Genomic DNA, 25,127 nt, shown 5'->3' on the forward strand with positions numbered 1-25,127 from the left:
CAGCACTTGCCTGCCTTACTAGAGTGCTGAGAGCTTTAATTAATGTCTCTAATTCAATTTGAACTCCTTGGATAAAAGGCACTGCCTTGTGACAGCAAAGGTATTGCCCAAAATAGAATATAATTAACACACAGATATCAATCACAATGAAATTAAGTGTACATTCAAATACAGCTTGCACTTTACAGACAGTACCTGCCTATTTTTCCTCCAAGAATCCTGAATACTTATAAGACAAGGAACATTTAATGTTCCAGGCTGAATTCTGATTATAATAAGGCCATCTTTATCTGCCTGATTAAGGAGGTTTGTAACACTGCCACTGTCAGATACGCCTTTGTGATGGACAGTGCTGGAAACTGACCATAAAATGACTTGGAATCAGTACTTCTCATATTTTGTATCCAGCACTTATTTACTGTGAACTTTAGCCTGGGTGCTGGCTCACCCGCTGATCATGTTTATTAACAGATGTGATAATCTCATCGTTTAGTTCATCACCCAGATCACTGCATTACTGTATAATACTCCAGACTGAGAATGGGCTTTATAGTTTGGATTTTTCTAACTGCTGCTTTGTAAAGCTTGCTGACGCCTTGGGGTGGTTGCTTCTCATTGCTTTTAGGAGATAAACACCTAATGCACCATGAGTGCAACAGGACGGCGTTTTGCTAAGTGCTATACTCAGATGATGGCCTCTCCAACAAGATTGCAAATCTGTCAAACAAATAATACCGTATGTCCAAACTGATAATTGGAAAGTGAGGCAAAAGAAAGCATTTAAGGGCATCGCTCAAAATAACAGAGGATGTGTTGGGCAGATTTGAAAAGAATGCCGGATTCCTGGATCAAAATCCACTTCCAGCAAGACTATCCTTTAATACAGAGATTGCATCTGTGCCAGATTTAGCTTTCACTTACTCTTGGGTCTCCAACCCAAAGGCTACATACTTGGAGACATCCCTCCTTCCTTTTCTTCCCCCATATGCCTTGCACAATCCTCTGAACATATCTTATGTCTGTGGAGCCTCATAACACCACATAACAAATTAATTTCTGATTCAAACTTGTTAGGAGTTAGATTGAATAGACCTCACGTTATTGCCTCAGACGCAGAATAATCCCACTTCAGTAAGCTTTAGAGCTTCCACAGGGACCAGCCCCATGGTGTGTATTAATATTTAACGTGAAACAACATCTCTACAGCAGCTACAGGGGGGAAAAAGATACTACTAAAAAATTAAAGTTGGTTTTGTGGTAGTCATCTAGACCCAGTTGTGCTCTACCATCCTCACTGCCTCGGGCACCATTGCCTGCTCTCAGCACTGATACCTCCAGCCAGCTTCCAGACGAGGAGGCTATTTCTTGGGATCTCAAGGCAAGTGCTTGTTATGTCTAGAAGTCTTGGTTAAGGCATCACAACACCACTCATCCTGACTCCAACCTAAAAAGAAAAGAAGGGAGGATGATGAAGAGGTGTGTGGGGGAAATTAATGAATATTGCTTCTCTCTCATAAGCTGAAATTTCCCCAGCGTATGCTGCTCGTGGATGCGAAGACACAGTGGGATTTCTTTGAAACCCACTTCATTTGATTCTTCTCCTATTTCAGTTTGTGCTTGTTTTGAGCTGGGAACTGGAGGTAGGCTGTCACTCCTCTTGGGTACGTAAGAGCTCCCTTCCTCTCTGCAATAGAAATTCAATAGGAAGTGAAATGCTTAAAGGAAAACTGATCCAGGCTGGCTGATGGAGGAAGTAGTTACAGAAGAGTTTAATGAACAGACAAGCAAGGGAGTTTGGACAATGTGTACAGATTGTTATCAGCAGCAAATCTACATACCTATCTAATAGCAAGTACACTGGGCTTGCAGCTGCTCACTGTGATGGCAGCGTGCTGTGGGTATGCAAAAAGCAGCAGGACAGAGAAACAGGAGAAACAAACCCCTGACCTGGAATTTGGAATTGCCCAGGGTGGGATGTAGGTGGGAGTGTGTCCAAATAGCCACCTCAGGTTCATGCCACGTGTGAGTGGAAGCTGATATGTACCATATCTCACTGAAAGCACACCGTGTTCCCCTCAGTGTAGGGATAGAAACTCTCCAAGCCCAGTTTAGTAAGGTGAAATAGAACCACTCTTTTCTGAGAGGTGATGGGCTAAAGCACTGAGACGTGTCGTGTTTATGGCAGAAATGGGAGGCAGTGGTAAGGGCTAATATTAAAAATGTCTCCAGAAGGGGAACAGCCTCTTCAGTTATGAGCTACAGGTACCGTTATTATTAATAACAGCAATATTCTATCTGCAATTGGAAAGAAGCTTGTATGTGCCCAACAGAAAAAAAAGCAAACATTAGTTGACTTTCCCATCGTTAATTTCTTTCATTTCTTCATGCAGTGCAACAGCTGATTGTCGTTTTTAACCAGACTTACACGACTCTGTTTTGTCAAGTGCTGCTGAGCTCGCTGCAGCTCCGTGAGCACATGCTGTGCACACGTGCAGACTCCCACACGCTCGGTGCACGCATACTCCAGTCTCTCATGCTCCCCATCACAGTCCCAGGTTCAATATGCCTGTGCAGAGACATGTGCTCGCTGCCATGGGTGGCAGCATTGCTTTGGTCTCCGTGAAAGCTCCTGAAGCAAAGGAGATGATGACCACATCAGCTGCAGAGCTGGTGCCCTCTGGTCTATACAATGGTGCTTACAGCACTAAAGCTCTGATGTCTACATGCAGTGCTGCAAATGTATATCTGTCCTGGCTCTTTGTGCTATATTCTGAAAAGTGGGTGTCTATTATGTGTCCTGAGGACAACCTTTGGCTAGGTTGGCATGGCTAGAGAGGGGTGGGCACACAGCTTCAAAGCCACTCTGCCTGCCTGAACATCCCCACCATGCTGCTACATCCCTGCAAGGACGGAACTCAGCAGGGCAGGCAGATGGATAGGGGGTAGAAAGCAGGAGGAGCATGCACTATGCATGGAGAGGAGAAAAGCAGCCTCACCAACACCCTGCGATGTGAATGTTCTGCCCATTGAGCTGGGGAGCACAACCCTGCACGTGAGGCTGCTGCTGTACTGCATTCCCTTGCATGTAGCAAGCTGCAGGGGAGGGGTTGCTGCCAGGCATGGGTGCTGACAAACCAAGCTGCTCCCTTGCACCAGTGGAGCACGCAGCTCCATTTGGAGAGGGGCATGGTGCCAGCAGTGTTACTGCGGGGGTGGATGATCTGACAGCTGAAATGCTGGAAATGGGACTGAGGAGTCGAGGGCTCTCTTCCAGCTGTATCCATAGCTTGCTGCGTAACCTTTGGCAAGGTGTTTCACCACTCTGTTTCCCTTCCCACTCATCATATGTCTTGTCTATTCAGACGCTGAACACACTGGGGTGAGGAGCTGGGCTGCCTGCAGCCATTATTCGCACAGGAGGGGGATGGCGTGCCCTGCACCAGGTGCTGAGGAGCATCCCCTTCAGCTCCCTAGTAAAATATGTTAAATATGCATGTTCAGCATGTCTCCCCACAGAGCCTTGATCTCTGGAAAAGACTCAAGGTCCAACAGAGGTCCAAATAGCAGCAGCCCCTATCCCCTGCTTCCATACTCACATCTCCCTGGCACCCAAGGAGCAAAGCAGGTTGGGGTGATTTTTTAGCTTTCAAAATTAGGCTGGATTCCATAGCTCTGTGTGTGTGTGTGTGTGTGTGTTTGTCTGCATGTGCTCGTCATTGAAACCTGGGTAATTATTTTGTTTTATTTCTTTTTTGGCAACACTTTAAAGTAAGAGCTGGGTCTTTATAGATTGCTCAGGTTGCACGGAGTATGGATTACAGATCGTCAGAGAGACATGAAAGCAGAAGACACGTTTCTCTGGCACAGCATTAAAGGGACAATAACCGGGTAATTGTAGCCTGGGGTGCGGCCACCTTCTGCGCCCAGCCCTCGCTCATCTCCACTGCATTGAGGAGAATTTCACTAGGGAGATGATGGAAAAGCTGGGGTGAGGATGTCTCAGGTCAGGACCTGGTTATTTCAAAGGTGGTATGCGCTCGGGAAGTTAAAGGCACCACTTAGATACATGAATAAAATGCTGCCAAATACTTCAAGCAGTAACACACAGGCAGACTGAAGGCTTTTAAAATGTGATTTTTCATGTCTGTTTTCACCCCGAGAGATGACTGTCACAGGATCAAAGCAATTCCCATTTTTAAACTCTCTCTTTCTCTCCCTTCTCCCTCCCCTCCATTTCTCTCTCTTTCCTTCCTCCTCTTCCTTCTCTTTTTCAACAGGACTCCACAGAATGGAGCAAGAATGAGAGGAAAAAGGCAGACAGAAAAGCATGAACTGGAGGCTTGTTGAGTTCCTCTACCTCCTGTTTATATGGGACCATATACTAGTACAGCCCTCCCACCAGGACCCAGCTGCCACCAACCAACATGTCTCCAAGGAGTTTGATTGGCTTATTTCAGACAGGGGGCCTTTCCACCACTCGCGGAGCTACTTATCCTTTGTGGAAAGACATCGTCAAGGATTTACAACCAGATATAAAATATACAGGTATGTCGGTTTCCTACAGCACCTGTAACTTTGAGGAGTTGTTAGGTAGTGGGCGTGCAGCCAGTTCCCTTGGGATCAAGGCTTGTTGTCAATGTAAGGAAGCATCACTGTACCCTCCATGCTTCTTAGGTTCCCCACATTCCTTTGGTGGCAATGCAGGCTGCCTCAGAGACTTGGCTGTAGTGCTGTCATGTAGTCTGAGAACTTCAACTCATGCACTTTATTTGTGGGGCAGATCCAATCACAGGCTCACAAGCACATTTCTCAAGTCAGTGTCCCAAGTAGCAGACCAAGTTTCTGCACCAAATTCATGCATGTGCACTGCCAACAGCTTAAGGTTCATGTGGGCGAGAACACACATAAAAATGCACAGTGCATGTGCTTAAGCTGTCTGCTGCCTACTGCAGCCCTTTGCAGATGGTCCCTGTGCTTGGGTTGGACTTGTCCCCAGAACCGTGAGCCTGGTTTGAAAGTCATTCAATTAAAAAACTACAGCAAATAAGCAGAATTTGGATTTCCCTTCGCCTTCTAGGTTTTGAAGCCTTTATTGTTGCCCGTTTCAAGTGCTTCTTGGCAGCTGTGATATTTAGAAATATACTTATCTTTTTGCTATTTGAATATGAAAAGCTGGAGTGCTCATGTGAGCCTCCTATTACAGCAGCAGGCACTTTGGAAGGAAGGGGAATAAGCCAGCAAGTATCATGAGATTTGGGCTAAAACCCAGAGAGACTGCAAAACTCTCATAGACATGTGCACATTTACATAATTATAGAGTCCTGTTGTGTTTCAGAAAGACACTTGCAAACATATCGACACAAACTAGTAGGTGGGAAAGTGTTGGTGAATAGCTTGCAGGCAGCGTGCATGCAGATGCACACACAGACTACTGGGGTCAGGAGGAGCAGAAAACCTGAGTGCATGCAGTAGCATTCTCCCATGGGCAGAAAGCCAAAAGCATTTGCAGAGTAATAGCAACATGTGAGACATCATCTTATGTGTGGGGAAGAAAAATGAGTTCTGCCTGTCCCATGGCCTCCAGCGAGTGCAGCATCCCCTCCCCTTGCAGCAACCCACAGAGCAGGGGAAGGTTAGCATGGCTTGAAAATATTGTCCTGGCTTGTTGTCTTCATTCAAAACAGCCTGTGGGATGTCAGCCGCAAAAAGCAGAAATTATCTTGCCATGCTTCCTTTAAGGACACCTTACAGGCTCTGCTTGCGTGGAGGAGCAAGGAATCAGGGAATACATGCCTTTTTCACAAAGATTTACCTGGCTATGCTCCCACCCTCCCCTGGCTGACAGCTTGCACCCTGATTGAGGCTGTGCACCCCTTCCCCATGCAGTGCCTCTGGAATTGGCTCTGCCCTTTGCTAAAGAGCTTTTCAGCCCTCAGTGCCACCGCAGCAGCCTGCATGAGCTGTTGTAGGAGGGAAATGCCTGCAATGTATGTGTTCAGACGCATCCAGGAACTGTCAGTGTAGGTCAGGGCAGAGATCCATCAAGCCTGGGATCCTGTCTCTGAGAATCACGGAGAAACAGCGCTGGAAGGACCTTGAGAGGTCATTTAATCCATGTCTCTTCCCCAAGGCAGACTCAGCCATACCTGTGTTGCATCTGACAAAGGTTTGTGGCAATCTCTCATGAAAGGTTTCCTGGGAAGGAGAATTCACACCCCAAGCAGGCAGCCTGTGCCGTCGCTTTGCTGTCCCCGTCTTCATAAAGGAGTGAGAATTTGGCTCAGATTTAATGTGAAGCCTGTGATTTCTGGCTAGTGAGGAGAGAATTCTCCTTTCATTTGTAGGAGACTGTAAAGGGTTTGAAGGTCTATTTCAGTTCAGGATGAACTTTATACATGGCAAGTGGAATAGGGGCTGAATTTCTCCATTTCTGCTGGATATTGCCAAATTATTTATCAGAGAAACTTCTTGCATAGGTAGGTCATGATGTTGTACCCCTGCAAAAGAGGGAAAAAATCTAGGGATGCATTGCTTGACCATATATCATGACTGGGAGGTAGCATGATCTGGGAGTGGCTTTTGGATCCATTGTAGTCAGCAGGAGTGGGAGACCTTACTGCCTTCAGCCGAGTAGTGAAGGCATTAAGTCAGGTATTGGAGGGTTGTTTGTTTTTCATATCTGGTTCTGCTTACAGGACTGATCACTTGGAAAGCTGGCCCGTGCATTTTTAAAGCAGTATCAGAATCAGGCTAGCTCTGGTGAACGAGTGGAGCCACTTGCAGTGATTCACAGCTGGACTCTGAACACACACGCTCCAAAACAAGTCATTGCACTGAGACCCACAGGGGGAAAATCTCATTTTGCAGGCTTCTTAAATTGACTTCAAGAATCTGTGAAGCTGTTGGGATTTTGTCAACTGCTTAATTCCAAAGTAGAGGCCTTTTTTCCTCCCAAATGATGTCTCTCAATTGCTCTTTGCACTAGACTAGCCCAAGGGAGGCACATATTCTGCATTAAGCGTAGCACTCCTTTCTGTAGGATAGCAGCTGATTTGGAGCATGGGAATTTTCCTATATTGTCTTCTCTTTTAGTGTTCCTTTTCTCCCAGACTTTTTGTTTGATTCTTTGGCTGTTTTTTCACTCCATCCAGCAGCTCCATCCAGCAATTGTTGTTCAATGAGGGTTGACCTGACTACCGATCTTCTAGCAGCAGATCTCAAACCAGCCATTGTGGCCAAGGCTTTTGGAGTACATGTGAAATCAGACAAGGGGACCTCACCCATCCCTAATTGAAATGCTGTCACTTGTTTAATGGTGATTTCCCCAGTGTCTTGCTGTGCAGGAGCATGGACATGGTATATTAGAACTGTGTCATTATCACTGAAAACCCAGAGAGAGGAAGCCACTGTTGATGTCACATAGCAGTGTAAGGCAAAGGGCAGCATTTTCCAACTTCTACAAGTGCAACATCAGACTAAAAACTGCAACACTCCCTCTTGCATAGCAGGTGATGTCCACCTGTCTGTCAGTGGTGAGGAAGAGCCTGTTTGGGTTAGCAAGGTTAACACTGCATGAACTGAACTGCTGTACAACAGTCTATTTCTTCATAAATCTAGATCCTGATCTACCATCTAGCCCCAAAGCAGCTCCCTGTTACAGTCTCCAAAGATCCATTCTCTCCTGTGGCATTTTGGCAGATTTTAGGACTCCTTTTAGCAACAGTTGAACCACTGATTTTACTGGTGCCCACACAGTCAAGGTTTGCACCTTGCATGATTTATCAGGAGGAAGACAAGTATAGGAGGGAGGTGTTTTATATTGAATTATGGACAGTGGGGTAGATACAATTGCATTAAGGAGGCACATTAATCAGCATCGATTCACACTAATAAGGCTGGTTTAGGGGGGCCTCTGGCAGGAAAATGCTGCTTTGATCATTATCTGTGCACTCTGATGCTAATGCAGATAGGGTGGCAGATGCTCAGAGTTGTTTGTAGGATGTCTGAATATTCATTATCACCATCCTTATTGTTCCTAGTCATGAGAGCCTTGGGTGCTAGATACTACACAAGGGCTGGAAAGTAGATGAAGCTCAGCTCGGCTTGACTTTGTGGCTGGGGCTCTGCTTGGGTCAGAAAGCACTCCTGCTACCACAGGAGCAGGGCAGGATGAGCTTTGTTGTAAGCAAGAAGTTGGACTGGAGACCCCAAGGGTCCTATCTCAATGATGTCTCTGTGATTCCCCCGATTCTCTAATTCAGAATGGGCACTAAACTGGGTGCTCATAAAGGGATTTGCAGTACTGAGTGCAGCTTTGGCCGTGCTAGAGATTTTTATTTAGTCCTAGAAAACCCACACATCTGAGCAGCTGCATGCTCTCTAATTCCCTTGACAAAGTGGAAGAGAATTACCATGAAGTGAGGATCTCCACTGTGCACATAGCACAGGCTACAATTGACTTACAAATGCAGATGCTTTTCTGCTGTCAGGCCTGGTTCTCTGTGAAATGAATATGTGAATCTGTTGACTTCCAGGAAAAGACACTCATTTTTGTTGCTGGGGAATCTGCTGTAGCATGGCCAGTGCTGCCACTGCCCCCAGCCCCACACAGCAATACAGGACTGGGCTGCTGCACATCCTGCTGGTATGGCTGGATATGTGTGGCTTGTTCTTATTCCTAGGTGAGAGGAGAATCCTATGTTCAGGCACTGGACATGCACAATCTGACTAGGTACAAGGGAGCCTTTAATGACTGCTTTCAGTAGCTCCTAGTATAAGAATTTTGGTTTCCCTGGCCAGACCTTCCAGGCATGTCGCGTGCAAAGCTGTGATTTCCACAGCCAAGGGACTGATCTGGCACAAATCTAAGCCTTCAGGAAGCAAGCAAACAAACAAAGTTAGTTTTTAGCCAGATCGCTTCTCCAGTTTCATTCACTGTGTACCCAGGGACTATTAAAAGGATGGGGCTATAGGGACAGAGGCAGAAAGGGACTGATGCGACTGCTGTTTTCAGCAGCAATGTGGATTAGAGTTGTGCTGAAGTAGTTGTGAAATGGCATCCTAAGTGTGGGCAGACAAGCCCTGTTAGAGCTGCTTGCACCATTGTTTCAGTCCATTTTGTTTCGGTCCATTTTTTTTCTTCCATCTCTCCACTCCTCATTGACTCCTTGCGCTGTTTCTCTATTGGATTGAATTTAATCTGCTGGTCACTAGAGATGTACAAATAATTGATTTTGTGGTTCACTGGTTGTATAGAAGAAAAAATAACATTAAAAATGGGCTGATCTGAAACCGATGTTTGTTCAGATTTCCAGTAAAGTGAAAAAAAATCAAACCATTTCATTTTAGGTTCAGCGCTATGTTTAAGCTTTGCTGTTTGTTTTATTTATCGTTTAATCCAGTGAAAAACAGTATTTGTTTATTTCCCCCCCATTTCTTAAAGCATAACAGTTCACCTTTCAGCACAGAGCCAACTGCTGCCACTTAAGATATATCAACAGAGCAACACCTTGATTCAGGAGTGTGCTTTGTTGAGCTCTTTGGCCTGTCAGTGTGCTCACTTAATTTGTGTTGCATTTGCAAGTGGTCACTCAGTCCTTGAAGCCAACAATGAGGAAAAAGAAACTAAGACAGTCTGACTGTGTTTGTTGTTCTTTGTGACACCTCGGGTCTGTCAGTTCCCCAGGGTTCAGCACTGCCTTCCCTTGGGTCAGCTTTTGGCCTCCTAAGGTAAAGACACATACATACATACATACATACATACATACACATATATATATATATATATATGCATTTTTCCCCAGCACTCCTTGCCAAGGGAGACACAGCCAAGACACAGCTGTAGAATGACAGCTTTGCTAAAGGAAGGCTCACATTTGCTCAAAACTCAGCTGGATGCTGAGACCCAAGTGCTATGGACTGAGACGAAGCATCCAGTATGGGTGCAGTCACAGTTCCTCTCCCACACATAACCTGGCAAGCTTTCAGTCCTGTTTCAGTTGTTTGGATGCCTGCAGCATCCCAAAAAGCACCGTGAAGGTTCTTCTCAAGCAGCATTAAGGTGATGCTCTGCGCTGGTACAAATTGATAGGCACCGTTAGGCTTTTTAATCTTTGCTTCGGCTTTTTTAGTCATGCTGAAGTTCTGCTGACAAGGTTTTCCTATTAGTTTTTTATGCTCTCTGTTTAAAGGGGACATCAACTTTTATGTTTTCCAGTCAGAGGCAAGGTTTTTTTTTTAAGAGAAGCAATGCAGCAATTGAAGGACAGAGGGAGCTGAGATGAAAGGAGGCTCTTGCCTCTGTGTGGAATGAGCAATGGGAGTCTGAACAGCGTTGCATGGCAAAAAATACAAAATCTCCATACTTTACATTATGCATGTAAACGAGTGATGTACGTTGGTTTGTAATCAGCAAATGCCTTGTAAATAAATGTGTGTAAACCCAAAAATTTAAATCTATTTCCATAGTGCATGTAAACAATGAAGCCTTACAGTGTTCTCTTCAATGTAAATGTTAATCTGAAAATGACATTACTACAAGTTGATGCAACTTTACAAGAGAGCCATGATTTACATTCCTGTCTCACCGGCTCTAACGCAGCAGCTTGGCAGACATGAGCCCTTCAGAGCTGGGGGTAAACCTGCCCAATCCCATCTCACAGCATCTCCTCTCAGCCACAGCCTTCATCCTTCATGCCGTTCAAGGACAGGAATTGTGGCGTTCCCTGCCTACTGAAAGCTTTTCATAGATTTGCATTAGAAGGAGAAGAGGCAGGAGGAGGGTGGCAGGGGATGGCTTGGGCTGAGCTGTGCAGTGCTGAGCCCTGTGAACAGGGCTGCAGTATCAGCTGTGCTGGCTGCAGGCAGATTCAGATGGCGAGGGCTTGCAAGCATCCCTTGCAGCTGTAGGAGTCAACAGAAGGATGCATCCTTCCCCTCCTTCCCTTTGATATTCTTGAGAACACAGGACACATGGAAGGATAAACGGCACCAACCTTTGATATGATCAGAGCTGCTAGGATCTGGGAAATGAACATCTCAGAAAGCTTTGGGGAAGAGTAGCCCACCTCATCTTGGTGGCTCACAGCTGTGGGGAATGGTGTATGACCACTGTTGATGAGTCTGTGTTCCAGTAGGGTGCTTGTAAGTGAAAGCACTTACAGGAGCTGCACAACAAGCAAGGCACAGCACTAACTGGCTGCCCTGCCTGCTAACCACAGGAAACTCCTCATTGAGTTCTGTAGAGTGGCAAACCCAAGCACCAAAACTTCCCTTGGGAACCCACAGTCAAACACTGTAGCCATCCTCCCAGCCAAGCACAGAAATCAGTATGGACAAACATTTTGAGTCACTGAGGCTTCCAAATAGATCTGCATCCTGCTGGGCTGGCAGGGAGCATCCTGCACAGCCCCTTGAGGACCTTGTGCAGGGTTCTCCCCTCTGCTTGGAGGTGATGGCAGGAGGGCTCTACCCAGCTGGCCCCCAAGGCTGCTTCAGCTTGCTGCCATGGCACTAACTCTGCATGCTCATCTCAGAGTTCTTCAAACCAGCAGATGACAGTCCAGTGGCTTGGGAACATATTTTAAAGGCTAACAAGCCAAGGAAAAACCTTTGCTCTTTTTCTTTTTCTTCTTATGAGCAGATTATTAATTCTGCTTTTACATCAGGCAGATGCTTATTTCAGCAGAGAAGCTGTTACATTAAAAAAATATAACAAAAAAATACATATATCCTGTTAGATGCATGGGGTAATTTTGTTCTGGCACCAGGAGAACTGGGAGATGGCATGACTGTATCTATTATAGGGTTTTTTTTCTATTTCTGGATCCCTCTAATGTTTCCCATGGGTTCCACAAAGTATGGTTTCTTTTTCCTTTTTCCTTTCTTTTCTGCTGATTGCCACCCACCAGCCTCTGTAAATGGAACAAGACACGTCCCACTGGGGCAGGCAGAGCCATGCAAGCTGGCTTCCTGTGTTAATCGACTAAATGCAGGTACAGAACCCAAGGACACCTCCAAGAAGAAATCAGCTTTGCCTGGTGCAGGGACAAAGGAGGGCACAGGCCAGCCACTTGTGCAAGGCTCTCCTCTCCCAGCAGCATACATCCAAGTCCATTATGAGCTGGTAGCATCTCTGAATGCAGCCTGATCTGGCCCAGAGAGCCCTAGACAGGTGACCCCTGCTTCTCTCCTGGGAAGTGGGGTGGAGGCAGGATTTAGGTTCATGGTGAATGGGGTTTAGGTGATGACTTTCTGCCCCATATACTGTAGTGATGCTGTGAGTCAATGCTAAGCCTGGCAGCTCCACATCTTGGACAGTCAGGCTGCATTTCACACCCATGGTGCTTTGCAAGTCCAACCTTAAAATCCCATATTGTGCACAAGGGAAGCCTCTCACCTGCCGTGAGAGTTCAGCCCTCAGCTCTGACTCCAGAAGGATCCAAGCTAAGGGCAGCAAAGGGATGGGATTCTCCCAAGTTATCTGCTGTGCATCTAAATCACAGCCCTGCTGACTGCACAGAGCACTAACAGCCTGCCTGGGGCCCTGCTCCCGCAGTCATGTGATGACATCAGAATTTAAGCTTTAATTAAGAAATGAGCATGGGGAGGGAGGGAAGAGTCTCTAGCCCTTATGACTGCAAAGGAAAGCTTAGAAACACGACCCGAGTGCGAGCAACATCTGCTTCAATGTGCAGCCAGCACTCAGCAGAGGGAGAGCAGCTGGGAGGGAAAACTATTAGATCTGATTCCCATCCAGGTCAGCCTGCTTGTGCTTCTGCTGGCCATGAAAGCACTTGCTTGGAGAAAGGAGGGTTCCTACAAAAGCTGGGTGATGGCAGAATTGCACCAGGCTGCTGGCTGCATTGTGCTCCTGCAGGCTCTGTTGGGTGAAGGAGAAGAGCACTTTTTAAGCAGTGAGGTAGAAGTTCTCTGTTCCATGCTTATGGCTGGAGATGGTTTGCTTCCTAGAGCTTTTAGGGATTAATCCTTTGTGATTCCCCTATGGCAGGCAGCCCTTCAACACCTGCTGTCCCTAAAGCCCAGGGTCTCTGATGTTCTTGGTACTGCAGTGGTACTTTGTTTCCTTGGATAAATAACACAAAAAGTAGCAGAAGAGCTGCTTCACTGCAGCTCATAGTTTGGGCCAGTCTGACTTACCCATTGGTCTGACGAGCTTCCTGACACTGACCCCTATGCTGATATAACCAGATATCTTGTAATTTCTGCCATAAAAGTGCTCCTCTGGAAACTGCAAGCAAGGGATTCATGGACTGCTTGCCTCTGGCAGGTTGCTCGGAGCACAAGGATGAGTTTGAGCACTGATTTCAATAGCAGGGCATTGTGGGGCACTCAGGGGATTCAGCATGGGAGAACACAGGCACATATCCACAGATGGACACTGCCTCCCCACAGCTAACCAAGGTGGAAGAAGGACAGGCTGAATTCCAGCACTGTGTGTTAGGAGAGCAAAACCTGTTTCCATCGTACATGTGCCCCCCTGCTCAACCTTGCTTTCCTTTCTTCCACACTGATTCCTTTCCTCTCAGCAAAGGAAAACCCGCCTATGGCATATGCAGCAGTAAATATTTCAGTGTTAGCTTCCAGCTCTTGAGCAAAAAAACCAGCAAGAACATTTCTTTTTACTCCCCTCCAAATGTTTGGGGCTCTCCCCAGGGAGTGCAGCCGTGCAGCCTGGCTAACACTAATAAGAGAACTTGGTACACAGGGCAAACTGTGTGCTGCATAACTAAGAGAATAAGAAGACAAGAAGATAATAAGAAAAGAAGGCTGCTACCTTCATGTCTAGTTAAAGATCAGTCCATACGAGACGAGGTTTTTCTCCTTGCACTTGACATCCCTTCCTCCCTGTTTTCCTCACCCTGCAAAAATCTCTGACTTCTATCCCTCTCCTGCCCATAAAAGACTCCTGACTGTTTCAGGGGAGAACTGGGTATTTGAAATCTGTGCCGTACTCCAGCAGCCGCATCACATGGTGAAGCTGTATCTGAAGACTATTTAGTGTCTCTTCAAATCCCACACTTTCAGAGTCCTGTGATTATGTAAGAGTCTCAACTCAATTTCTGAAGTAAGTTTACAGCCCTCATAATTGCAGAAGGAAACTTGATAATATGACTCCTACATACCCAGAAAGCAGAAGGCGAAAAAAAAAAGGAAGAAGGAAAGAAAAAGCAAACCTGAGGTTTATCAGATTTAAAAAGTCTCATGAATTTTAAAACCAATCTCTTAATTCTTTTTTGGAGCCTGACTCATGATTTTCAAACAGTTAGCAATATGGCTGTAGGGATTGTAAAGCTGGTTTGTTATCTTGTTAGATAACTTACATAAAATATCTGAACCCGTGGAGACTCCAAGATTGAGTATTGCACTTGAGGACACAGCCGGAGAGAACAGTGCCTTGTCTTCTGTATAGATGCTGAGGGCTTGCTTTTAATCCAGCTCTCTAGTCACTACAGCAGCATAAATATTTCCCAGAATGATATTAGTGCTAATCGTATGAATGAGAATAGCCATAATATTGATCTTCATAATACTTAGGTTATTAAGTTTGAGTTTGAAGGTAGTTTTGTGGGGCGATTCATAATTGTAAATCTCATCAGGCTGCATAAGCAGGGAAAACAAGTCATGGAGCAAGAGCATTGCAAACACTAAGAGAATTACATTCTGGAGTCTTCTATCCTACTATAGGATTGCAGGCTGAACAGACACATGTGGATGCTAGCAATGCTAATTGTGTGATAATCTAGGATGAGCTTAATTAATCGGGTGTTGCAACAACCTGCTCTGATGTTTCCTTCAAGCACGTGCATCACCCTGGGGCACTTTATTCCTGGAATATTTGCACACACATGCATCAAGACAGGGCTACTCCTGTGACGAGATGAAGGAGGACTGCCACTGTCACCACTGAGCAGTGGGCTCACATTTCCCAGCTGTGTTTACCCAGACTGGCCACATTCAGTTTCTGGGTCATGCCCATTGGAGAGGTAGGGAGGGAGCAAACACACCGTGCTTGTAGATGTGCCCAGAGCCTCACAGATGGGAGCAGTAGTCTTAGAGGTGCACTCCGATGTTGGGGTGATGAGCATCTTGTGTGGCTGTAGTGGATTAAAGGAAATCTGAAGATACTCTTCTGTGAAATGGCTCTGTAGTAGGGGACAGAATAAGTCCTACCAGCCCTTCTAGCATACAACAAAGGAGGAATAAAGAGCACAGAAGAAGCTGAATGCTACTATATATAATAAGCTTACAAGATAATTGCCAACTGTATTTGGACTGATTTTTCTTCTGCAGAAGAGGCACAAAAGCAAGTGTATTGTTTTCACTCCTGGGGACTGAGATATTTTCACCATGCCTTTTGAAAAAACACAGTGCTTCATCTCCCCACTTAAGCATATCAGCTCCATTGGTGGCTGTCTCCTGCACAACTGTGGGTCAGCATCAAAGGTAAAGATGCTGTAAGCGCAGCTGCTGCCTGCTGTCTGCTATGGAAGCTGCTCAGCAATCTGTCAAAGTCTTGCGAGTGTTTGTACCACTGGGGTGGGATTATTTCTCACAGTGGCAGGGATTGCATGCTGAAAGGAAAAGAGACCCAGTGTGCTTCTAGAAGGACTGGGGAAGGCAAATGGCAGGATGACAAAGCCTTTGTGTTTTAGGTGTAATAATATTGCCTCGGGGAAGGAAATATTTTCCTCAAAGTGAGGTTTTGTCAACATGCTTTTTTTTGTTGGCACAAAGTGTTTGAGGCTGATGAATTGGCTTCAGTGCGTTTGTGAAGCCGCAACCTCTCAGGTCACTGGTGACTACGGCAAAAGAGAGATCTAAGAAACATACCATTTTGACAAAATTCTGTCTGGTGAAAACATCACAAGCTGCTCCAGATCCTTCCAGAATGGAAAGATGCTAGATCCTGCAGCCATGAAAGTAGCATCAGTGAAAAGGCGTAATCTCCTGGATGGCTCCAGCCACAACTGCAGTCAGAGCTCCCCTGAACGTGAGCGATTTAGGCTTTGTCTGGAGACACAAAGCTGAAGTCCATCCCAATTACAGATGAGTTACCATCAGGTGCCACGGGGACATTGCAAAGGGACTGAGGAGTAACGGATTAGCCAGTGTACGCAGAAATATTGAGCAACCCACGACTGCCTCCTATTGTGCTCGTGCCAGTGGAAATCCTTCTTAGTATGGCATATTTTATTCAATTTTTAAGAGCTCTCAATTTTTCATTTAGGAGGAGAAGTTAGAGCAGAGTCCAATCTGTAATCAATCAGCCCGCCTTTGCAGAGCGGCTCTGAGGAAGCGCTCTTGCTCTTTGGTCCTTTATCTTCTCTGTGAACTCACAGAAATTATATTTCTGAATGGGATTAAGAGTGAGGGAGAACTACATCCAGGGCAATACTCAAGAAACCTTGCAGACCATCGTCTTGCAGTAACCAGCCCTACTGAGTATATACCCAAGCACAGCACTTCTGTTTCCATACAAAAGAAGCAGGTGATGCCTCAGAGAAGTTTGGTCCCCACTTTGAAAAGGCATTTAAGTACCTTTTTTTAATGGTGCTTAACTATCTAAGTGCCACATTCCTTCAGCTTTTAGTGGGCATTGTAAAATCAGGAACTTCTGAGCAGGACCTGTCACTACTTTAAATGAGACTGTCTATAATATAAGCCATGGATTTGTTATGCGTGGTAATAAATCACTAGAAATACACAATTATAAAGGGAATAGAAGAAAACATAGACCATCCAGGGATCTCAAAGCTCTTTGCAGCCCTTACTTACTAGGGTTGTTTATAATAGCTAAAGATAAGACTGAGTTTTGTTTGTTTGTTTCAAATGAATAAATTAATCATTAGTAAAATATTATGCAGTTCATCAAATATATTATTCACCAGCTATTTGTCAAAATAACAGCTCACTCATATATTATCAGAGCTAAGCATTTATAATGTGTGTATATCTAGTCAGCAGATGATTTATTCAAGCTTTGGAGGAATGGGTTAGTTATTGACCAGTTTAAATCACGGCTCCCTTGGGAGGTGGAGATGTATTAGGCTGCGAGTTCCTGGTGAACATGGAGCATCTTTTTTTTGCTGCATTGCTGTTCAGTGCCTGGCCCCACAAGCAGAGTCCTGTGGCTGGGTTTCCTTTTGACTCTACGTCAATGCGAGTAATTGTAGCTCTGCTTATCTATAGCCTATGCCAAGTCTATCTTGGACAGGAAAAATTCAGCCACTAATTCAAAACCAAACCTTGATCTGAGTTCTCTACTCTCCTGTGGGACCAGTGCCTGACTCCAACAACAAAGTCCTCATTCCTTCTTCCACATCTCAACTCTTCAGTGTCTCTCCACTTCCCAGTTGCAGGAAAAGAGTGTTGAGGAATCCCTGCCCCCCTGTTTTCCCTGCTCATGTGATTTCTGTACTGCTGGGAAGGAACAGAGGAGCCCTTTACCAGGTTCCTCCCAGCTCCTCACTCGTGCCAGCGAACTGGCCTCCTTCCAGCAGAGCCTCAGCAGAGCAGAGCTGTGTGACCAACAGTCACTGCACTCCCGCTGGCATTCGTGACCAGCATCCCAGAAGGCAGCTTCTTCTTCCATGCCTTTATTGGTGTCAAACATCGCAGCCTCTCCCTTGGGTTTTATTAGGAAAGCTGATGCCAAATCACCCAGCTTCCTCCTACTCGATAAAAAATGTTTATAACCCAGTAAATTCTAACATATCAGCAGCTTGTTATGGAGGGAAAAGGTCACTGGGAGAGAAAGAAACAAAGAGTGCCCTTCCATTGGAAATTCTGTCTGGGTACATGCGAAGGAGTCAGAGCCAGGAAAATATCTTTTGATATGATAAAGTCTCATAATAGAAAATGTTGCAGCAATACAGGCCTCGTTTCTTCAGATAAATATTTAATATAGATCACTAAAGATTAATCGAGTACAGAAAAGAGTCTCTCCTATGGTTGGTGTAAAGAAAACATCTTCTCGTTAATTTATTATGGAGCCTGAAATGAGAAAAATCCTATAGAGAGAAATGCAGGGTACGGTTTCCATAGAGAAGCAGTGCACCGCACCAGAATTTATTTAGTGTGTGGGCAGAGACCTTCCCAGAACCAGCTGCAGCGTGGCGTGCGCATGATAAAAAATCCCAGTGTAGGAAGAAGCCTCGCAGACTCATCCTGCTTTGCTGGGAGTTGTCTGACTCCTGCAGAGCCCGGTGTTCCCAGCAGTGGTGAGGTGGTGGGACCATGTGCTCTCAAGGTATGCTGCACCCTGGATGGAGAGCATCATCCTGGTCTGTGCTGTTGCAATGCAACATCCCAGGTGCTCCTGCAGGAGGGGACGTGTGGTTCTTTCAGGCCTTTTGTAGAAAGATGGTGCCCAAAGTCAGTGCAAGGAGAGCAGCTCTCAGCGTGAGTGTCTTAGCATGGTAGAATAACCCTGTTGGAAGGGACCCCTGAGGCTTAACTAGTGGTAGGACCAGAGGGAATGGCCTCAAGTTGCTCCAGGGGAGATTCCCATTGGGTAGAAGATAATACTAATCCAAAAGAGTGGTCAGGCACTGGAATGGGCTGCCCAGGGAGGTGGTGGAGTCACCGACCCTGGAGGTGTTCAAGGAATGTTTGGACGTTGTGTTGAGGGACATGGTTTAGTGAGAACTGTTGGTGATGGGTGGATGGTTGGACTGGATGATCTTGCAGGTCCTTTCCAACCTTAGTGATTCTATTTTCCATACTGAAGCATTAAAGAGCATGGTTACAGAGAATAAGTCATAAATAGCAGCAGAGAGAGTAAAAAGCCTGGTAAGAAGAGGGTTAACTTGAGTTTTCTAGAACAAAAAGGACCCTGTGAGTCCCAGCCTCCCACCTCCTGCTCTGCCAGGCAGAATCCCAGCCCTAATCCTACAGGTCAATACACACCATCTCTTTGCACAGTGCATCTCCCAGCTGCTGGCTGCTCCCTGAACCTAAGCAATATCCAAAAACCTGAATAATAATGCTCTCTAGCTCTACCACAGGCTGTTGGACTTGACTCAGGTGTGACTGGATGGCAAGCTCTAGCCTGAGGCTGTGCAAGGGAAAGAATAACAGATTTTTAATGGCAGCAGGGGCTCCTGCAGTCATCTAATGTAAAACTAATCTGCATTTAGAACAGTAATTTGCAGTGTGGGGATCTAGTCAGAAGTGCAACAGCCCCCAGGACAACCTGGGGCTGACTGAGGGGCTCCTGTTTGCATCTCCACAAACCCTGGGCCTGGCCGGCAGCTCAGCCATGCCACCTCAGTGCCCTCCTGCTGCAGTGACTCACACCTATCATCTAAGTAACACCAACATGATTTCATAATAAGTTTTCTCTGCAGCTGGGATAAAATGCCAAACAGAATCAAAAATCAATCAGTCAGAGAAACTCGGTGATGCCGATATGCGAGCAACCTGTAATGGTTCAGAGCTCAGGAAGACTGAGGCTCTACATCCAGCCTCCATGGCATGGGGACAGTGGGGCAGGGTGGTGGGAAGGTGGGAAGTGGGTGCCCAGAGCAACTCCCAGCCAGTGAGTGGAGGCTGTGAGTATGTGGTACCAGTTCCCTTCTAGGTCTCACAGATTTTATTTTTTCTAGTCTTTATAAGACTTGGGAGGGGATTCATATCAGTTTTTCCTCCCTCTTCTTTGAGCACTTCCAGGTTTGAGTCACGTAATTGTATAACTCACAGTTTCCACTTAAAAATTAAGAATAGGTTGTCTTTTAGGATTGCAAAGAAAAGACAGAAAAGATGAGTCTTTAAATCTCAAAACACAGCAGGCAAATAAAAAGCATCGCAGATATTGCTGTTTTGTTCACTAGGTAAATATATACTTATGCATATGCCTCAGAATCCTGGGGTCTGCTTCATTATTTCTGAGCAGAGGCTCAGAGGTGCAATAGCACATAAACCCTTATTCAGCCTTAGCTATGGCTTTAGCTGACATGCAGGCTGGGAGCTGGTGCTTTTCCTTTTTTTAGCCATGAGGGGAGGTCATTTCATCCTCTGATCACCCCCAGACTGGGTTTCCAGTGCCTTGCCTTGGAGACATCCTGACTTCAACTTAACCAAAAAAAGCTTACCATGAAAGTGAGCTGTGCAGGCAAGAGGGGAAGAGCTGACCTCACAGAAGCTCCCACCCAGCCTCAGCAAAGGATTCCTGAGCCACGACAAAGGCACAAAGCAAAGACCTGCCAAGCCAAAATGAAAATCTGAGGCGTAAGAGCCCTTACTGAAGAACAACCCCTTCACTCTCAATTTCACTCCCTAGTAACCTTGAAAAACTAAAACAACTCCCCACACAGTGGACTTCTCTTTCCTCCTTACATACGCTGAATGGTGAGGCTGCCTTTAAAAAGGCAGAGCCATATTCAGGGCCTTTCCCGAGCCCTAGATTCCGATGCAGCAGAACAGCTCTGCTTGCAATGCAGAGCCCTGCTGGTCCTTGAGATTGCTTTTGCACTTGGAGCTGGATGCTGTCTGCACTGAGGTCCAGGGGTTTTTGCTCTTAGGCTCCCCAGGACCTGAATTTGAAATGTGGACCTTAGCGTGCATGTGTACTTTGCTCTGCAGCAGAATTAAATGATCCCTGCAGGCAGGCACATAGGTAGTTCTGCAGGCATTGCAGGGCAGTTAATTTGCATTGCTGCCCTTATGCTGAACTCTCTTCCATCCCCATAGTTTTTCTGCCTACAGAGTTGGTAGAACAAACCCTCCCAGCTATTTTGGGTGTACCAAAGGTTCATTTGGCTGAGGAAACAATCTGGGACTCCTTTTTACACTAAATCAGCCTCCTGGATCATATGGCTCTAGTATAGTCATAACAAGGCAGGAATTTGGACAGTGTGAAGCAGTGTGGGTGAGCTGAAAGCCTTGGAGGTCTGCAGCTTCCTCTTCCAGACCAACTTGCAAGTTCTCATCTACTGACTGGGAGACAACAGTGTTGGCAATCAGCATCACCTTCCCAAAGGAAATGGTTTGCATTTCATTAGATTGATTTCACAGCACTGGAGTCCTATTACAATCTAGAAGATAAATGTCATGGGTGTACATTTGATCCCTCTCACTTTTACTACAAACAAATCCACCATCTCCCTCTTGGCAGTATCACACACTTCTCCACTGCTTGCACATGGTGATGTCCTCCCCAAAGGTACAGGATTTGGGAATCACAGAATCATTCGAGTTGGAAGGGGTCATTAAAGGCCATCAGGTCCCACTCCTTGCAGTGCACAGGGACACCCACAGCTCCATCAGTGCTCAGAGCCCCAGCAGCCTCACCTTGGCTGCCTGCAGGGATGGGGCACCACCACCTCTCTGGACAACCTATTACTGTTCCATCTGCAGTGGTGTTTTCTGAAGTCATTTACCTCCTGCTCTTCTTCTGTACTCCATCAACACTATGGGGCTGGGTCTGCATGTTGCTACTTCAGTCTTTTCAGCTGAAATGCTTCAGTCTGGCTCCAGACCTGGGTTAATTTTGTTCATGGCTGTGCTTCATGGTGGATCTCTTCCTTGGAAGAGCTGCTCGTCTCTTGCTGCCTTGGATCCTCTGCCTGCATTGACACATTTGTTTAAAAGTGCTTTGAGATCCATACATCAAAGTCACAGGTAACAGTTAAAGGAAACATGACGAGATTGGGAAATTGCTAAGCACATGCCTGAATAACCAAGTTCTTCAGAGCATTGCAAACAGATCCAAGAAAACAAAGGTATTTGCATTCACTCAGCCCTGTTCCCTGGATAGGACATGACAAAAATAAAGCTTCTCCTTGATGAAACGTTGCACGAAAGGCACGGTTGTCTTTTTATTGCAGGCCACTTTGCAGCATTCAAAAAGATTGCCTTTCTTCACGAGTTTGTGAATTTTTATTTTATTGTAGCCTTTTTATTTCTTCCATCAAAACATGTCTGAGATTGAAATGGCATGACTAGAAATGAAAATTAAATACATCAAAACTGATTTTGGTTGAAATGAGATTTTGGAGCGACTGGGGAATGTTCAAGGCTTTCTCAGTGCTTGTGTTCGGATCCATTTATTTATTTATTTTTTTGCTAAGGAGGGATTTAGTCTGAGGAAATGGGTCACCTTTTTCCTAGAGAAAATTTCTTCAGTTTTCCTGTAATTCTGAAATGTCACAGGCTTTTGGGGACTTGAACAAAACACAAATGTCTCTGATTATGGATGGTTTGAATTTTGCTGCAGTCCTTCTCTGCAGCCCAATTTCTCAGCTTTTACTGGTAACTTCAGACCCAGTTACCATCTGCCTTCTGTGAGTTCTGTGAACTCTGTGAGAGGAAGCAGTCTCTGCAAATAGCCACTGTATATATATCCTGGCTTACTGGATGTCACTGTTGAAACTGGAAGCCTTGGCAATGTGTCTGGATGTAAAAGCAGAGCTCGGAAACCAAGCAGATGTTGAGCCATGGAGCTTGGGGTGAAGGATTAGTCATGGGTGTCCTGAGGAACAGTGAGCAGGAACCACCATTTACCTCTAAATGCAAACCAGCTGTTACATCATAGGATTAAAGTCGCCAGGATCAGTGTGGGAGCAGAAGGTGGTTTTGTTCTATGATGGCAGAACAGATTTTGCTCTTATTCCCCACATCCTTGTGAGTGCTTTCTGCACAAGGGGATGCCAAAGGATTCCAGCTGCTGAGCACTCCCAACTCCTGTGTTCTGCTAAGGCTGGTGACCAGGTGCTGAGTTTTGGTGTGCCTTTAGGGGCAGACATGACTGTTCTCTCCACCCTATTGCATTTCTGCAGGTCAGGATTTGCTGTGTACCTGTCTACCAAGCAGAGCCCCCAGATGAACCCCCAGGAGCACCGTCTTCCACCTGAAGGACATTCCCCAGGCTAGAACCCCTTCCCTTCTCCTCACCTGGACTAAACCCCTCACCCAGCCTGCAGTACGAGGTCCCTGATGCAAACAGATGGTGTTGCCAGCAGGCTGGCGTTAGCCATCCAAGTCACTCAGCAGCACCCACTGCAGCATCTCCTCCATCATCTGAGAATGACTCAGGGGTGAGGGGTGGGCGAGGGGACAGCTTTGCCATCACTGCTCTGGCTAAGCCTGCAGGCATGGTCACAGTGCCCATATGGCTCTGCTGGGACATGCTGGGGGGCACAGCTGGGTGTAGGAGGGAGGAAGGGTTCTGTGTTTAAACAACACGTTTTTTTTTCCCTCCTCCTGGCACAATGAATTTGAAGCTTTGCCAAAACCACTGACCGGAGGGGGGTGATGGCTCCATTTTCTAACAACAGTTCAAATTTTGAAACATGGATGCATGCTGCGTTGGAGAAAATCCTGTGCTTTTTGAGAAAAGAAAAGGGCAATCAAGGCTAAATTTCTGCTGCTTGCTTACCCAGTACTGACAAATGTTTTGGTTGCCAGTAGTGCAGTAGTCAGGTACCCGTGCTCATAATGTGAGAAATTAAAGTTCAGGTACACGTTTATCACACTTTTTTTCATCCGAGTTTACTGTGAATCATGATAAGTAGAGAGCGAAGCCTGGGGCTGTGGTGTTGCAAGCTGAGGTTATCAGTTTGCTGTAGCTAAAATTAGGGGAAAATATCACCAGAAGTCCAAACATCGGTATCTTCAGGAAATGAAGCAAGTGCAATTTAATGAAACAACTTGTTCCAAACTGTGTTCTTGTTGCAGCCTTTGATTCGTACTGCTGTGCTCATAAGAATACTGGTGAGCAATGGTGAGTTTTGTGGCAGGGCAGAGCTGGCCTGGTGAGATGATATGTGGGACAGCAAGAGCTCACCAAGGCACAGCACAGGGTGGTCCTTCCCCAGGGGATTTTCTGTCTGCTCTGTAAGTGAGAATGTCTGCCTGTCTTCCATTTGAAACTTGCTTTAAGAAACAGCAGAGTTAAATGTTTTCAAGTACTATTTAGTCATATCAGGAGGGTTTCCTGTGGATTTAAAACCTCTGTCCTACTAGAACCCAAACAAAAACTTCAACATGAAGTTATCTCTTTATTATTATTGTTGTTTCTTACCAGGCTGACTAATTTCCATCTTTCTCCCATGCTCAAACTTAGTGAGGTCTCTCACCATCCTATGCCTTACCTTCCTTTCCTATGCTGAGGAAAGGATCACACAAAAAGAAGAAGGGAACTGGGAAAAAAAAAAAAAGATTCTGCATCTCCTGTGATCGTTATCGTAATTCACAGTGAAGGAATGGGTGTCTCTGTATTATCTGTTTCACTGCTTGGAGCACAGGACCTGGCAGCCCATTAGAACAGCTTCTTCGGTAGCTTAACAAACCATGTCTGGTTCAGGCAGGCTTTTAGGAAGAAAACAGCAACAGAACAGACCTCTTCCTATTGTTGCTAATGTTTGTAAAGCTACAGCGGTGCTAACAACGCTGGAAGCTCTCATAGAGATGTCACTCCAGCTTCTAGCAGCCAGTATCAACTGCTATGTAAATTGTAGTGGCTCAAAAGAAGCGCCGTCAGCACAATGCTGAAAACAGCTGAAATGGTGTTAACAGTAATGGGAACTACTTATAAGCAAGTCTCCAGGGTGGAGGAAGCTTAAGTAGGCTGGTGTTGGAAAGGGCATCTCTAATGCCTGAGGTTTGTGCTGCTTGCAATGAATTCTGCACAAAGTGCATTATGGTGAAAGTTGAGTGGAACAAATGTCCCACAGGCAGTTGCACTGTAACCTGATGGGTGTAATGGAAGGGAATTGGACCAGCTGACTCAGGTGGAATATGAGAATGGATCAATAGATGACAGACGAGAGTAACTGGTGAGTTTACTCTGTGCTGAAGCAGTTTAGAAGTTACTGTATGTTAGCTGAGAGTGCAGAAATATCTAACATGGGAGTGACCTCATTCAGTGGAAGGGATAGCAACCTACCCTTCCGTGCTTGCTTATGGTTGTCTGCCATGGTGGCTGTTTGGATATTAAACCTAGGAATCACGGCCATATCTTGGATAGGTTGAAATTGAATACTTAGCCAACTTAATAATGACCAAAAATAACGACCTGTCTTTAAGCTCATACTCACCTGTGCTGAATCACTCTGATTTGACTCTAGTAATCCATCTATTCCGGTTTCACCTTCTTTTAAATAGAT

General features: G+C 45.7%; 1 protein-coding gene across 1 annotated transcript in view; it reads left to right on the plus strand.

The window, feature by feature from the left end:
• Window positions 1–25,127, plus strand: part of BRINP1 (BMP/retinoic acid inducible neural specific 1) — a 74,451-nt gene that overhangs the window by 20,235 nt on the left and 29,089 nt on the right. Inside the window, exon 2 of the mRNA XM_015879374.3 lies at window positions 4,278–4,545. Coding sequence (XP_015734860.1) covers window positions 4,328–4,545 — 218 coding nt within the window. The 5' untranslated portion in view covers window positions 4,278–4,327. The remainder of the gene's footprint in view (window positions 1–4,277; window positions 4,546–25,127) is intronic.

Source organism: Coturnix japonica, chromosome 21, assembly GCF_054131305.1.
Source record: "Coturnix japonica strain WE chromosome 21, WE-NBRP24, whole genome shotgun sequence".
NCBI lineage: Eukaryota > Metazoa > Chordata > Aves > Galliformes > Phasianidae > Coturnix > Coturnix japonica.